The sequence below is a fragment of the Sus scrofa genome, chromosome 6 (genome assembly GCF_054392235.1).
Source record: "Sus scrofa isolate SSC_HxYL_T2T_F1_AM1 chromosome 6, Sscrofa_HxYL_maternal_Yorkshire_Landrace_v2.0, whole genome shotgun sequence".
In the NCBI taxonomy this organism is placed as follows: domain Eukaryota; kingdom Metazoa; phylum Chordata; class Mammalia; order Artiodactyla; family Suidae; genus Sus; species Sus scrofa.
In genome coordinates, this window is record NC_139388.1 from 2,797,301 (window position 1) to 2,813,231 (window position 15,931).

Consider the following 15,931-nt stretch of genomic DNA (forward strand, 5'->3'; position numbering starts at 1 on the left):
CTGTGGTTGTGGGGTAGGCGGCAGCGACAGCTCTGATTAGACCCCTAGCCTGGGAACCTCCATATGCCACAGGTGCAACCCTAAAAAGACAGGAAAAAAAAGTAATAACAAGTTCGTTGTGGAAATGAGAAAAACACCTAGAAGTTAAGGGGAAAATAAATGCCTTGTTGGAATCCTGCCTCTGGTGGTTAATTTGCACTTCTCTTAGGTCTGTGGTAGGGTTGGTGTCCTGTGGCAGAGCCCTTTGTGGTTCATTTTCTGTGAAATGGTTTCGTGTCTGTTGCCACTGGTTCTAGTCGGTGTTGGTGTGTTTCTCGGTGATTTGGAGCAGCTTTCATCCTGGGGGGAAGTGTACCCTCCAAGATGAGTTGCAAACATTTTTTCCTCATTCTTGTTTTGTCTTTTCATTTGATGTGAGGTATGTTTTCATCTAAGGAATTTATTTATTTATTTTTAATTATTATTATTATTTTTTGTCTTTAGGGCCGCACCTGCAGCATGTGGAGGTTCCCAGGCTGGGGTCAAATTGGAGCTACAGCTGCCGGCCTGCACCACAGCCACAGCAATGCGGGATCCGAGCTGCATCTGTGACCTACACCACAGCTGACAGCAATGCCAGATCCTTAACCCACTGAGCGAGGCCAGGGATCGAACCTGCATTCTCATGGATGCTAGTCAGGTTTGTTAACCACTGAGCCACAGCCGGAACTCCTAAGGATTTTATTTTTAAGTTTGCTATGTAGTCAGATGTGTCAGTCTTTTCCTTGGCAGCGTCTTACTTTGATGTCAGCTGACAGTTCTTTTGAAATTCTGTTTACGGATGAGCTCGTGTTTGTATGTGTGTATTTTCCACATTCATTGCTTGTTCTGTGGATTTGCTCTGTAACATGCGGGGTCCAGCCCACCCTGGCTTTAGGGAGCATGCTCCCTGGTGACCCCAGTGTTGGTACCGCGGGTCTGGTTGTCCTCTGGGATTGGCAATGCTGTCTTGTCGCACACGGCCGTTTGAAGTCGGTTTTCTCCTGGTAGATCTCACACGTTTGTTGTAAAGCACTTGGTCTTTTGCTGCTGGTGGAAATGGACCTTGGTTCTCGTATCTTCCACCTGGTGACTTTATATGTAAAAAGTCTTCCATGTTGGAGCTCCCGTCATGGCTCAGTGGAAACAAATCTGACTAGTGTCCGTGAGGACAAAGGTTCGATCCTTGGCCTCGCTCGGTGGGTTAAGGATCCAGCATTGCCGTGACCTGTGGTGTCGGTCGTAGATGTGGCCCAGATCTGCCTTTGCTGTTGCTGTGGCGTAGGCCAGCGGCTACATCTCCGATTCAGCCCCTAGCCTGGGAACCTCCGTGTGCGTGGGTACAGCCCTAAAAACAAACCAATCAGCAAACCTCTTGCGTGTTCATTTGGTGCCCACCTATCTTGCTGAACTCCCTCCCCCCTTCCCTCCTTTCCTTTTGGGCCACACCCGTGGCATGTGGAAGTTTCCGGGCCAGGGATTGAACCTGCACCCCAGCAGTGACCCGAGCCACAGCAGTGGCAACACCATATCCTTAACCTGCTGAGCCACCAGGGACTCCTCTTTTTATTTAGAACTGCCTTTGAGTTGATTCCCTTGAGGTTTTCAGGATGATACTGCTTATCTGCAGGTACCGTCTCATTAACCTCGTGTGCGGACTGCACCCTTGTCCAGGGGTGCGCGTGGTTCACGTCCAGTCTGAGGCCGCAGGGTGGCAGAGTCAAGACAGGTCTTAGTGTGTTAGGACTGGAGCTGCGTACTGCTGTTTTATTGAGAGAGGTGTATTTGTTTGTTGCAACTGAGAGCAGACGTCGAGTTTACCAGTTTTTCGAGCGTCTGTGGGAGCCACCCGGCGAGTTTCCTCCTCATCGAGGAGGTAGCGGCTTATGCTACCAGGGTGCTGATGGTGGGCCATTTCAAGGTCTGGGGAGCAGCCCTCGTTCGAGCGTGGGGATGGCTCTCTGCTCCTGGGTACTGCTGGGTCTCGTCTCATTTAGCAGCTCTGCACGGACGAACGCGCTTGGCCTGCTGTTTAGCGCTCTGTTGGCTGGGTTTTAGTAGCGGTCTTCCGCTGGCTCCTAGACCTGGGGAGCCTTTCTTTCTGTCCAGGCCTTGGAATGAAAATTACTGGTGGGCTTGGGACTCCCGCTGGGCGGGGTGGGGAGATGCTGCGTTGTAGGGCCCCATCCCAGAGCCCCGGGGGCAGGGAGCCTGCCGTCTGGCCCACCATCACTCCCTCCGTCTCGGCTGCCGGGGGTCTCCGGGCTCCTCTCCCTTTCCCCTCAGAGTGGGGAGTTCTCTCGGGGATTCCTGTGTCAGCCTGTAACGCCTTCACTCTCGAGCCGAGTCTTTCAGACTCCGAGCGGCTTCAGGCTCCAGGGAGAGAGGAGGAGCCGAGAGGCGGGCCCTGCCGTGTTTCCTGACTGTTCTGAGGATGGGGTGAGAGGCTGAGCCCTAGCTTCTGGGCTGCTCTGTGCTATGATGGTTGGCAGTCACTTAACATTCTGGGCCAAGATGGTGGCCTAAGGGGCAGGAAGGTGAACCGGCTCCAGGCAGAGGGCCATCCTTGGCCCCTGGGACCAGCGGCCACCCCAGCCCCTGGAGGCTGTGCCAGTTCTGATCCCTTTGGAGCCCTGCTCAGGACACCCCTACCCCAGTCCTTTTCATCAGCACCCCAGGCCAGCTCTGCATCAGCTGTACCTCTGGAGGGCTTGGAGTCCCCATCCCACCCCTCTCCCAGACTCTAGTTCTGGGGTTCCTGCCAGCTCTGTGCACCTTCCAAGGCCAAGGCCAGACTGTCCTGTCGTGGGATCTGGTGCTCAGCGCGAGAGCGTCCCGCTTGCTCCTTTTGGGTCCCCACTGGGTGCTCCTCAAACTGCGGCCTCATCGCCTGGGTCCTTGAGGGCAGCAGAGGCCCTGGTGGCCCCTGACCTCAGCAGACGCTGCCCGGTGTCCCGTGGGTGATGGCGGGGCTGAGCCGCGCCCTGGCCCGGCCGTGAGGAAGGACTCGGGCACTGCACTCCCCTCTGTGGCGCACAAATTGCTTTTATTTTGCTTTCCTGTGTCTTATGTACTTTCTCCTCCCGTTCCTGACATCGTACGTCTTCACCTTCAGATGCAAAATCCTCAGAATCGGCGGGGCAGAGAGGGCTGACGCAGCCGCTCCGGGGCGGCCCGTGTCCGTTCTCCACCGTCCCTGTGCTTCCCTCGGCCTCTGTGATGTAGCTGCAGTCTGACTGTCTGATGGGGATAGTGTTTCTTTTTCTTTTTTTTAAGCTTAACTGTTATTCCGGAAACACTTCCCGGTCTCCTTAGAGTTCCTTAAAGACTTTATTTTTAACGCTGCCGTGCAGTGGCCCCGTGCCGCTGTGGCGCTGTGTGCGTGACTGCGCCCTTGCAGTTGGACCCGGGGTTGGTGCTCAGATGTTGGAGTTCTTCCTGTTGCCCCCTGACCACGTGTGTGAGGGGCTTAGCCTCTGGGGGGTCTCCGTCCTAGTCTTTAAATGGGGCCATGAGATCACCTGTGGCCCCGAGCGACTGTGGAGGCTCGAGTGGACACTGCGTTGGAGGGCTTTAGCACCAGGCCTAGGAGCTGCCCACGAGAGACGCCATCATGTTGCTGTGACCACGCTGCCTGAACTCTGCAGAAACAGCCTGTGGGTTTGGATCCTGCAGAAACAGATTTGGGGAAAAGGCCCTGAAGATATTCCAGATTCCTTCTGCGTGCCGTCAGTGTGCTGATCCCCATTTGCGGCCCACCGGGGCACGTGAGCCCCCTGCCTTGCTGTGCCCCTGTCAGCCCTGGCCTTGGCCCTGGTGGAGATGAGGCGGGCAAGCCCATGGCCTTCGGTGAGCTTTGCTTGGGCCACTTGCTGGCTGGGTGGCCCTGGAAAGGTTTCTTGACTTTTCCAAGCCCCACGGCTCTGCAGGACGGGAAGGTGCCAGCTCCCAGCTCCTAGGCCACGGTGCTGGCGGTGAGCAAGCCTTGGAGAAGCTGTGCATTTCCTCTTGTCCGATGATGTTCCAGGCCCCTGGGTTTCTCCTCATGGCTCTGTGTCTGATAAGATAATTTCAGTCGTGAGCGTATTTCAGAGATGTGCTGTGAGGAATTGGGTCTGATTGGTATTCCTGACGACTGGCCTTCCCTGGCAAAGTGAATATGAGATGACTTCTCGCAAGCCGTCTTGGTGGTGTTCAGCTCAAGTCTGATCACTCACTGTGGCAACACTGAAATCCTTGCTCACTGCATTCACCTACTGCCATGATTAGGTTATTTCTCTCTTTGGTTGTTATTCTTTTTTTTTAAGGCCCTTTCTCCATGAGTTCAGCCATTCATGTGGCAGGTTTTGATTTTGATGCTCATTTGTCAAGTTTTTTCTTTTATGGTTATTGCTTCCTGTGTCTTAAAAAAAACTTTGCTTACCCCCAAGTTGCAAAGAGAATGTCTATTTTATTCACATTTTTTTTTTTTTAATGGCCACACCTGTGACAGTTCGCCATTCCTAGACCAGGGATTGAATCTGAGCCACAGCTGTGACCTACGCTGCAGCTGTGGTGACACCCACTGCACCAGGCCAGGGATCGAACCTGAGTCTCTGGATACCTAACCCACTGTGCCCCAGCAGGAACTCCTCTCTCCTTTTTAGAAGTTCGGTAGCTTCACGTTACATTTGGGTCTGGAATTGTTCTTGTGTGTGGTGTGAGGTGGGGTTGGGGGCTCGTGCGCCCCCTCTGTCCAGTTGTTCAAGCACCATTTGTGGAAACGACTCTCCTTTCCCCGTCGGATGGCTTGGATGTCCGGTCACGTCCGCCCCTGAGACGAACGTGGGTGTTTCCAGGCTCTCCCTGTGGTTCTGTCCTCACGCTCAGCCACCGTCCAGGTTTCTGTCGCTTTGTGGTGAGTCGTAAGGCAAGCTCCTGCGCGTCCTCCAATTTGTTCTTTTGAAAGATTTCAGGATCAGCTCGTTGGTTTTGAGGAAAGCCTGGTGGAATTACAGCTGGCCTGGTGCTGGGTATGTAGGTCAGTTTTGGAGACATTGCTGACCTAATACAATCTTCCTGGCCAGAGCGGCCTCTGCTCTGGAGGCCTCTTCACTCCCTTTTATGGTTTTTTTGGTTGTTGTTGTTTTGTTTTTTTTTTTTGCTTTTTCTAGGGCCGCTTCCCGCAGCATATGGAGGTTCCCAGGATAGGGGTCTAATCGGAGCTGTAGCCAACGGCCTACACCACAGCCACAGCAACGCGGGATCAGAGCCACCTCTGCAACCTGCACCGCAGTTCATGGCAATGCTGGATCCTTAACGCACTGAGTGAGGCCAGGGATTGAACCCGCAACCCCATGGTTCCCAGTCGGATTCGTTAACCACTGAGCCACAACAGGAACTCCTCTTCATTCCCTTTTAGCAGCATCTTGTGGCTTTGGGAGTACAGATATCACTGGTGTTTTGTAATTACACCTAAGGACTGTGTTTTTGGAAGCGGTTGTAAATAGGATTTTAAAACTTTCATTTTCCAGTTTTGTGCTGCTCTTACGTAATCTTTTCGTCGATTTTGATATAGTGACCTTTAGTTCTAACAGTTATTTCTTTCAGTCACTTGTCCTTTCTGTTCTTTGCTGGTTTGGGCAGTAGCACGTTAAGGTGGTTGGCAGATTGTAGGTCTTTTTTTTGTAAATTGCTTTTGCTTCTGTTTGTAGAGCTAATTCTGGATCTTCATTAGAAGCACTATATTGAATTAGCAACTCAGAGCTATGCATTAGTCATGTTAAATGTACAGAATGAAACTATTAAGCTCTAGATATCCTTTGCATTATTTGATTCCATAGTGAATCACTGGGATTTGTGAGATGCGGTGTTTATAAAATCTTCCTTTTACAAATAGACTTACTGAACATACTATGACGACATACTTTGAAAAGAAACATCCCCCCACACTCTCCAGCCCACCTGCGCCTCCCCTGGTCCTCGTCAGCGGCTGCAGAAAGCAGTTCTGCTGAGTCAGCTGCCACAGGAGTCTGCTGTGGCTGCTCCCCCAGAGGGCAGAGAACCAGGCTCTCCGAAGGACCCCCAGGGTCCCTGGGCTTCGTCCCACGGAAGGCTGGGGAAGCGGGGACGGGAGCCCCTCACCTTCATGGCACCACGCCTCACAAGAGGGGAGGCCGGGTGCTGGGCGACCGGATGCTCCTGCCTGGCCTCTGTCTTCACCCAGTCCACCCTGCATCACAGCAGGCAGCCTATCAGTGTCCTTGTTTTGTGGCACTTTTCGTGACCTCTGTTCTCTTGAAAGGAATTCCGCACGTGGCTGAGGGAAGAATGGGGGCGGACGCTGGAGGACATTTTCCACGAGCACATGCAGGAGCTCATTCTGATGAAGTTCATCTACACCAGTCAGTATGAGTAAGCACAGCCCCTCCGTCAGTGTGTGAGCATGACCCCTCTCTCAAGTACTGTGAGCCTGGTCTCTCTCAGTGGGTATTATGTGCACAGTCCCCCTCACTCTGGGTACTATGAGCTTAGTCCCCTCATCTCTGGGTACTGTGTATAGTGCCCCCTCTCTGGGTATTGTGAATACAGTCTCTCTGTCTCTGGGTACTTTGTGTAGAGTTCCCCTCTCTGGGTACTGTGAGCACAGCCCCCCTCTCTGAGTACTGTGAGCACAGTCCCCCTCTCTGAGTACTGTGAGCACAGCCCCTCAGTCAGGCCCACTTTGGTGCCTGTTTTCTGTTGGTTTGACCCTAATCACCTACCAGCCAGGCACTCCCACAGACCTGGCCCGTGTGTTTGAGCCTCATAGTTGCTTCCTCACGTCCACCAGGAAGGCCTCAGCCTCCCCACTGCCATGGCCTTTGCCCCCTTGCCCTGTCCCGTGGCTGCTGTTGGGCCCCTTTGCAATCTCAGAGGTCCCTGTCCCAGGGTGATGGAGAGCTCTCTGTGCATAAGTGGGGGGGGCCGAATGTGGCTTAGAAACGTGGGGGCCCCCTGCTCCCCACTGGCTCGGTGGGGCTCTCACCCTGCCTGCCCTGGGCTGCTCTGCCCTGCCCGCCCTCCACAGTGTGGGGAGGGTGGGGGTGTGCACGCTGCACCTCTGCCCCACCCGCAGCAGCCGTGCTCCGAGCCCTCACCCGGCCCGCTTCCCCCGCAGCAACTGCCTGACCTACCGCCGCATCTACCTCCCGCCCAGCCGTCCGGACGACCTCATCAGGCCTGGCCTCTTCAAGGGCACCTACGGCAGCCACGGCCTGGAGATCGTCATGCTCAGCTTCCACGGGCAGCGCGCCAGGGGCACGAAGATCACGGTGAGCCCAGGGGCTGCCCTGGTGCGCCCAGTGCTGTGTGGACCCGATTAGACTGGCAGGGCATAGTGTGACCCAGACTGCACCCCGGCTGCTCAGAGGGGGCGCCAGACTGGGCAGCTGCCTGCGAACATGGGATCTCAGGCTCCCTCCGACCTGCTGGCTGAGGACATGCTTCCCCAAGATCCCCGGGGGGTTTGGAACATTTTTTTTTTTTTTTTTTTTTTTGCCTTTGTCTTTTTAGGGCTGCACCCATGGCATATGGAGGTTCCCAGGCTAGGAGCTGAATCAGAGCTGTAGCTGCCGGCCTACGACACAGCCATAGCAACGTCAGATCTGAGCCATGTCTGCAACCTACACCACAGCTCATGGCAACGCCAGATCCTTAAGCCACTGAGAGAGGCCAGGGATCGAACCTGCATCCTCATGGATGCTAGTCGGATTTGTAAACCACTGAGCCATGCCAGGAACTCCCTGGAACGTTTTCAGGGGAGTCTTAGCACACAGCCCTCAGCCCTAGGTGCATGCTGCATTCCTAGGAGGGTGGAGAAAATGCTGCTGATGCCCAGGCCTCGCTGCAGAGATTCTGATTTGATGAGGACAGGCTGGGTGAGGGGTCCTGGGAGGTCCCCAGGTGACCCAGAGATGTGGCCACGTTGGGGACCCTCTGTGTTTGCACTTGGGCTCCTGTAGCTGGTCGTGGCCTCAGCAGCTCAGGAAAGCACCGGGAGGGTTGGTGAGTTGAGGGGAGGCCTGGACGGTAGGTCCTTTGTCTTCTGGTCCAGGGGCTGCTGTTCACCTGCTCGGCTGTCATTGTGCAGGTGCTGGGTGAGCTTCTGCAGAGGCACAGAGCACCCTGGAGAGCAGACCTTCCCTGGTTCTCCCAGGGCAGGGCTCGCACACCCTCAGCCAGGCTCCCTTCTGGGGAAGAGCCCTGAGGCCGAGGGCCAGTGCCCAGGCGGCTCCCTGCACGGTGGGCTCTCCTGCAGCTCCTTGGCCGTATGCAACCACTGGGCCTGGATGTTCTCCTGGGTTTGTGCGGAAGCTCTTCAGACCTGCCCTTCACCTGACCTGGGCGGGTCCACAGACAACCTCTTTAGTTGTCACATGGGCTGGCTCCCACCTGAGGTCTTTGGGTGCAGGTGTGCCCTTGGGCCTCCCAGGGTCACTCGGGGGTGCTGTCATTTCTGTCCTCAGAAGCTTTTCGCAAAAGGCTGCCTGATCTGGGCGCTGTTTTTAAGGGCTTCTAGATACTCTGACTTAATAAGGGTGGAGCGAGCACTCTCAACCAGAGGTGGGACTGGGGCTGGAAGCCGTGCCGCGCATGTCCTGCTGGTCTCGGAGCTTGCTGACTGCTGCCCGCACCTCTGCAGGGAGACCCCAACATCCCTGCCGGGCAGCAGACAGTGGAGATTGACCTCAGGCACCGCATCCAGCTGCCCGACGTCGAGAGCCTCCGCGACTTCAGCGAGCTCTCCCGCATCGTCCTGGAGGTGCGTGAGCAGGTGCGCCAGGAGGAGCAGCAGGAAGATGGGCCCGAGGACACGGAGGGCCGTGGCCAGCAGAGCCCCCGAGAGCCCCAGCTGGGCCCTGCCCCGCCCTGCAAGGAACCACCCGCTAAGCTGGGCGGGGAGCCTGGGGACGGAGGGGCTGCAGCCGAGGCCGAGCAGCTGGCCCATTCGGGGCAGGGGCAGCCCTTTGTGCTGCCGGCGGGCGTGAGCTCGAGGAACGAGGACTATCCCCGGACCTGCAGGATGTGGTAAGGACGCGGGGTGGGCATACAGGCTTCTGGGGGTGCTGCCTGACCAGCACGGGGGTGGCCTGGGTGGGAAAGCTCTGCCCACTTGGTCTGGGTCCCTGCTTGGGCCTGAGCAGCTGGCGCTGCACCCTGGGCTGCTCTGCAGCGTCTGTTCTCTCATCCATCGGGTGGCCTCAGCTGGGGGCCATAGAGCTGCTGTGCAGGGCGCCTCCTCCCCAGCGCCTCTTGCCGCATAGCCACTAAGGTGAAAGGCAGACAGGTGAGACGTTGGGCAGCGCAGAGAGCAGGCGGTGGGGGGTGCTCCCAGCACCTCACCTGGAAAGCCTGCTCGGAGCAGCCTGGTCGGCCTTACAGGGAGAGCCTGTCCTGTCCTCCAGCCGTCCCCTCATTTCTGGCGATGGTTTCTCTGCGGCTCACATGGCTTCCCCACGGAGGCTGTGGCTCCCGGGCTAGGCCAAAGCCTGCCCCAGGCTGCCAGCTCCACCCTGTCTGGTCTTTTTGCCATTTCTTGGGCCACTCCTGTGGCATATGGAGCCGTAGCCGCCAGCCTACGCCAGATCCACAGCAACGCAGGATCCGAGCTGTGCCTGCAACCTACACCACGGCTCATGGCAATGCCAGATCCTTCACCCACTGAGCAAGGCCACGGAATCGAACCTGCAGCCTCATGGTTCCTAGTCAGATTCGTTAACCACTGTGCCACAACGGGAAGTGCACCCTGGCTGGCCTTTGGGCCGTCCAGCGGTCCCTGGAGATGAAGGAGGGGGTCCATGCCACAGCCCCTACGCTCCAGGGTTATTTCATTAACTTCCTCTGGGCCTGCGGCTGCCTCGTGTGCCTATGGGGGTCTCGTTGGGTCTTCACGTGTGGGTGGGTGCACGCCATTCCCTCCATGGTGGTAGAGTTAGGGCAGAGAAGGCGGCATTTGCGTTTCCAGAGGGAGACGTTCCCGTGGTGTTCCAGCATGACTTCTCCTGGGGATGTTTTTGAAAGGCCGTAAAGCAAGGGGCTCAGCTGTCCCTGGGAACTTGATGACTTGCAGCATCGCATGGCCCGCTGAGAGCCCTCGGCAGCGCACCAGTGCCCTGGCCTGGACGTTCCTCCCAGGCCCCGTGGAGCCACAGGACGGCCCTGCACGCTGGGCTGAATGTGGGCTCCACCAAGAGGGCTGGCATGGTCTTGGGCCTGGCCAAGGCGCTGTGCTGCACGTCCGTGTGTCTCAGCTCAGTGGGCCTTACTTGGCCCTGTGGGCTGCAGGGCTGCCCCCTCAGAAACCCTCCATGCCGTGGGCCTCGTGACGGGGCTGCTGTCCCCATCCCGCCGCCTGGCAGAGCCTCAGTGAGGGGGTCGAGGTAGAGTCTCGTGCGCCATTCCACCCACTGGGAGGTTTGCGCTGGCCCCTAACTCCTTGTCATCTATCAGAAATACTGAGTTCTTTGCAAGAAGACTTACACGTATTTCAGTCTGAGTCTCAAAATCTGGCTGTGATGGGTGTTCGAAAGTTCTGCCCTCTGAGTTCATGTGAGTTGCATGCTGATGAATCCTTATCGATGACACTGCGTTGTTCACACGTGGACGTGACCTCCCAGGACTGAGATTTCCCTTACTCGGGCCTGCATCGTGGAGACGTGGGCTCCGGGACAGAGACATGAAGTGGGCTGGCCTGGGACCCTCATCCCTTAGTTGGGGGAGTTGGCAGGGTGGGGCCGGCAGGCCTGCCTGCCTCCCTGAAGGCCCAGAGCCCCGTCCTCTGTGCGGGTGCTCAGCGCCGCGGTGCCGGGAGCCCCGCAGGGCCCTGCCCGGCAGCTCGGCTGCACCTCAGCTTCCTGCTGGCAGATGGTGGAAGTGGCGCGCTTGGCACGGCGTGTGTTCTAGAACATCCCTGGTGCCGTGCACCTTCGTGGCCCGCTCACCCCTCTCCCCGCCCCTTCCCTCCTGTCTCTGTTCAGTTTCTACGGCACAGGGCTCATCGCCGGCCACGGCTTCACCAGCCCCGAGCGCACCCCCGGAGTCTTCATCCTCTTCGACGAGGATCGTTTTGGGTTCATCTGGCTGGAGCTGAAGTCCTTCAGCCTCTACAGCAGGGTCCAGGCCGCCTTCCGGAATGCGGACGCCCCGTCCCCGCAGGCCTTCGAGGAGATGCTCAAGAACATTCAGTCCCTCACCTCCTGACGGCCCGCCTCCCGCGTCGGGCGCCGCGGGAGAGCAGCAGCATGCGCTCCGGAGAAGGCCTCCGACCCGAGCCCCCGCCTCCTTGCCGGAGCCTCGGGGCAGCCGCCCCAGACGCTTCCGTAGAGCGTGCCGCACGCCTGCACGTTGTCAGTAGCCCTGGAGAGCTGAGCATGTCTTATAAAAACAAAAGAACCAGAACAAAACTGACTTAGAAGACGGTCTGCGGGGCGCGGAAAGACCGGCCGTCTCTAGGGGAGACAGAATGCTCCTCCGGGGGGCTCCGGCTGATGGCCGTGGTGGTGTGTGAGGTGCGCCGGCTCCCCGCCCCCAGGGAGCGAGCCGCAGGGCCTGGGCAGGTGGCAGTTGTGTGGAACAGGAGCTCCGGCGGGGCCCACGTCTCTCCCTTCTCACTTGGATTTTGGACAAAGGCATTTCACCCAGATCTCAGTCTCCAAATCAGTGAAATGGGGCCAGTGACACAGGTCACTAGAGAACGCCACTTCAAGCCTTTGAGCATCTCGGAGGCCCTGCGAGCCCCAGGGGCCCCGGTCCCCGCGGCGCTGTGTGCCTCCCCGGGCTCTCTCAGGCTTTAGAGCCCAGACCTCGGCTGCAGCCTCCAGAGAGGCCTTCTCTTGGTGCGCGCCCCTGCCCTCACTGGCCGAGACCCGAGCTGCAGCCACTGGTCTCAGAACCGGGACGTCCCCATCTGAGGTGACCTGCGTGGTTTATGCAGGCGCCCCTCTTGGAAGGGGTGAAGCATGGGAGGGGTTGTGCAGGCGAGTTGGACGCCCCTTTGTGGGGCAGGGGAAGCTTTGGGAGCATCACCTGTGCGCACAGAGCCTCGCTTTAGAGACCAGGCTCTGCAGGCCTCCGGCGTGGGGCTGGGTGCTGGCCCTTCCGCGGCGTTGTGCTCTGTGGCGTTGGCCCCTGTATTGGGGGAGCCCTCTGCGGTCTGGTCTTGGTGTCTCTTGAAGAATGGAGCCCCAGGGGCATGTGCACAGACCCGCTGGCGTTCCCTTCTGCTCTCCGGCCTGCAGAACTGTCACTGCACCTGCCTGCCAGGGCGTGTGGCTTCTTGGGGTGGGCCGACTCGGTCCCCCCGGTTGCTCGTCCTTGTCAGGGGGACAGCTTTGTGGTGCCTTCACGTAGAGACCGAGTGAGGTGCCCCATGAAATGTGTCCTGTGTCTCCTGGGAGACCTCCCCCTGGCTGGCCCTTTTCTGAAATAACGCGCTCCCCTTGCCCTCGCTTCGGTACATTTGATGACTTTGGCTGCCTTTGCTGCCCAGAATCACAGAAGCAACAGGCTTTGGGCATGGCCTCGAAATGGCACACCGGGCCACCCAGGAGGCCCTGTGGGTCTGCTTTGGGCAGCCGCCCCCGCCCAGCACTGTCAGCGAGTCTTGTCCGGGGCGCCAAGGCTCACCTCCCAGATCCTTCCAGCAGGACCTCAGTCAGATGGGGACCTGGTCCCAGTTCTTGCATCTCTCACAGGACTGAGCCTGAATGCTTGTTCCCCTCCTCCCTCTCACAGCGTGGCTGTTCTTCTCTAGTGCCAAGCGTGGCCGTCCCCGACAGTGACAGCGGGCCGCAAAGCCTTGAGGACAATGAACACAGAGGACAGCTGGGCGCTCGGCTGTTCCTCTCTAGGTTCCACTGTTGTTTAAGTAAAGTCAGGAAAATGCGTGTTACCCAGAGCCAAGGGGCCGCTCCCGGTGGGGCCCCCCAGCGCTGGACTGAAGATGAGCACTTCTGATTAAAGCCTGGTCTGAAATCTAATTGCGGTTCTGCCTCTAGTGTCTGGCCCACACGCAGTTCCCACTAACAGTGACTAAAATAACCCCAGGCTGTTGACTGCATTCACATCGCCCTCTGTGCCTGATGTCAGGTGGGGCCCCAGGGCCTGTGGGTGGGGTTGTCCAGTTGGCATCGGCCTGGGTGATGCCATGCAGGGTGGCAGCATGAAAGGGCAGGGCCTTGTCATCTGCACAGCTGGCTGTGCGGAGGCCTCTCTGACCTCTGCTCGGTCGGCTCTTGGCTTTTGGTTCAGTACAAGGCGCAGAGACAGTGGCAGTTGTGTGCACAAACCCAGCAGCAGCCGTTCCCTTTGTGGCGGACAGTCCGCCAGCTCAGGAGGGGACTCCCAACCAGTTGACTCGCTGTAGGTGAGGATTCACCAAGGCCAACGTCATTGTCGAAGGCCCAAAGCAACAAGGAATCTGGGAGAGCAAGTTCCGCTAGGAGACCGGAATGATCCAGGTTGGGGGCCAGTTACGTCCAGGTGGGGCTTGACCTGGGGATGGTGGGTGGACCTCGGAGGGTCTTTGGACGTTTCCCACGGTTGGCACCACCTTCACTGTCACGTCGCTGCCGTGCGGTTGGGAAGTTGAGTGTGGGGTGGCAGGAAGCTCAGGCGCACCTCTGCGCACCTGGCGGGCTCCACGCTCTGCAAGTCAGTCAGAAATGACGGGCTTGGAAGTTTCAAACACGTGGCACTGGGGATTCTTCTCTGTTGGGGTATGTGACTGTGGCAAGTGATATTTTCCAGCTGCGTGACGTGGCCCTGGCGCCGTCCCTGGATCTTTCTCCCCCGTCCCCACCCCCGGGCTCACACCTCCAGCATCTAGTGCTGAGTGTGAACAGGTGTGGGGGCATTGTGGCCGAAGGGGTTCTGCTCCTTCCTTCTCGCCCAGGCCCCTCCTCTGGGACAGTCCGGCTCACTGGCTGGTGCTCAGGACCACGGCCACCCTGCCTCTGTCCTGACACCAATCCGTGACGGATGCCTGCATCCCTGGCCAACGTAGAGGGCTGGAGAGTGCACAGCGGCTTAACTAGCTGTGTCCCTGCTTCCTGCTGAACAAGCTCAGGTGGGGTTGTCCTGCCAGACTTTCTCTCTGAGAACTTGGGGTTTCCAGACAGCCAGCCCCCTCCCTCAGCCAGCTGCCCTCTCCGCCCCGGCACCTTCGGGGGTTTGTAGGTTGCCTGGGTTTTCTGGCCCTGCAGCTGGGGGGTCCCTTTGGTGCTGGAGAGCCCTTTGACATTGGGGGAGTTTCCCGGGCTCCTGGTGACCATGGTGTCTGAGCCTAAACTTGGAGCAGCTGGGCATGGCCCTGCTGTGTGAGAAAACGGCCGTGTTCTTGGCTTCTTGTCTGTTCTGACTTGGAGAATGCTTGCGGGGTTGGTCTCCTGCAACCCTCCCCTGCCTGGCGGATAAGATGCCCCAGTTCATGGGCCCTCCCAGTGTTAACCTAGAGAACGTCTCTCCATTTTCGGGAGGTCTGAAGTGTAGTTTAGGGAGAAGAAAGCCACAGTGCCATCAGTTTGCCTGATGCCGCCCGTTCCGGGGAACCTCACGGGGACCGCGTGACCTGCAGTGACCCCCGAGGCTCGGGCAGAAAGGCATCCGCCCTTCCGGGTCCTTTGTGTGCTCGCAGGGAGACCGGCCAGAACGTACGAAGGGATCAGAATCTTTTGCTTTTTCAGCCTGATTTTACTTGGGGTTGTTCTTTGCGGTCATATAGCCCCTTGGAGAAGAAAAGCACTGATCCCGTTTGGTTTTGAAACCTCATCTCCGATGGATCAAGAAGACAGTTGAGCTGGAAAGACCTGCGGTCGGTCTTAGGCACCTGCTCAGGCTTCCCCGGGGCTGGGGGCAGGGAGGCGGCTGGGGCAGGGTCTGAGGAAGCAGCTGCTGTGAGCCTGGTCCCTGACGCTGTGATTGGGACAGGATGGCTGTGTGCGGCTGTTTCTCCATAAAGCAGCTTTTGATACCTTGTGTGCTTTGTAGCTCCTTTCTTTTGGGCTGTGATGTAGTCAGAGGCTGGAGCCCTAAGCAGCATGGACTGGATGTGGGTGGTGGACGATTATGGGAGGGACTGGGTCTTGGGGTGGGGGTGGGGCCTCCCCAGGAGCCTGTGCTTCTCACACCTGGACTTGACAAAGCTTTGATTTTCCCAGTTAAGGAGCAGATTGGTGAGTGACCCCTGGGATCCCTCCCTTTGCCCTCAGCAGGCATGTGTCCCCCTCCTCAGTGAGGCCATCCTGAGGGTGAGGCTGCAGTGGGTTTTCAGAGTCTCAAGTCTTGGTAAGTTTGCTGTTTCTGAGAACAGAAGGGCAGGATAGATAAGAGTGGGGGTTTGCTCAGCAGCTGGGCATACAGCTAAGGATCTTGTTTTTAAAAAACTTATTTTTGGAGTTCCCATCGTGGCTCAGTGGTTAACGGATCCGACTAGGAACCATGAGGTTGCGGGTTCGATCCCTGGCCTCGCTCAGTGGGTTAGGGATCCAGCGTTGCCGTGAGCTGTGGTGTAGGCTGGCAGCCACAGCTCCGATTGGACCTCTAGCCGGGGAACCTCCATATGCTGTGGGTGCGGCCCTAAAAAGGAAAAAAACCCCAACCTTTTATTTTTAATTTTTTGGCCATACCTGCAGCATGTGGAAGTTCTCGGGCCAAAGACCGAACCTGCGCCACAGTTGCAGCAACACTGGATCCTTAACTTGCTGTGCCACCAGGGAGTTCCCCTCATTTGTTTATTAACCTGTTTACAAAAGTAATATTCTTGTGAAAAATTCAAATTTTTTTTTTTTTTTTTTTGTCTTTTCTAGGGCCCCACCTGCGGCATATGGAGGTTCCCAGGCTAGGGGTCGAATCGGAGCTGTAGCCACCGGCCTACACCACAGCCACAGCAATGCAG

General features: G+C 57.7%; 1 protein-coding gene across 4 annotated transcripts in view; it reads left to right on the plus strand.

Moving 5' to 3' along the window:
* Positions 1 to 13,016, plus strand: part of FBXO31 (F-box protein 31) — a 44,191-nt gene extending 31,175 nt beyond the window's left edge. For all 4 annotated transcript variants that reach the window (XM_021093683.2, XM_021093684.2, XM_021093693.2 and 1 more), the window contains 4 exons: positions 6,302 to 6,411; positions 7,157 to 7,310; positions 8,681 to 9,066; positions 11,016 to 13,016. In XM_021093683.2, coding sequence (XP_020949342.1) covers positions 6,302 to 6,411; positions 7,157 to 7,310; positions 8,681 to 9,066; positions 11,016 to 11,238 — 873 coding nt within the window. In that variant the 3' untranslated portion in view covers positions 11,239 to 13,016. The remainder of the gene's footprint in view (positions 1 to 6,301; positions 6,412 to 7,156; positions 7,311 to 8,680; positions 9,067 to 11,015) is intronic.
* Positions 13,017 to 15,931: the final 2,915 nt, after the last annotated feature.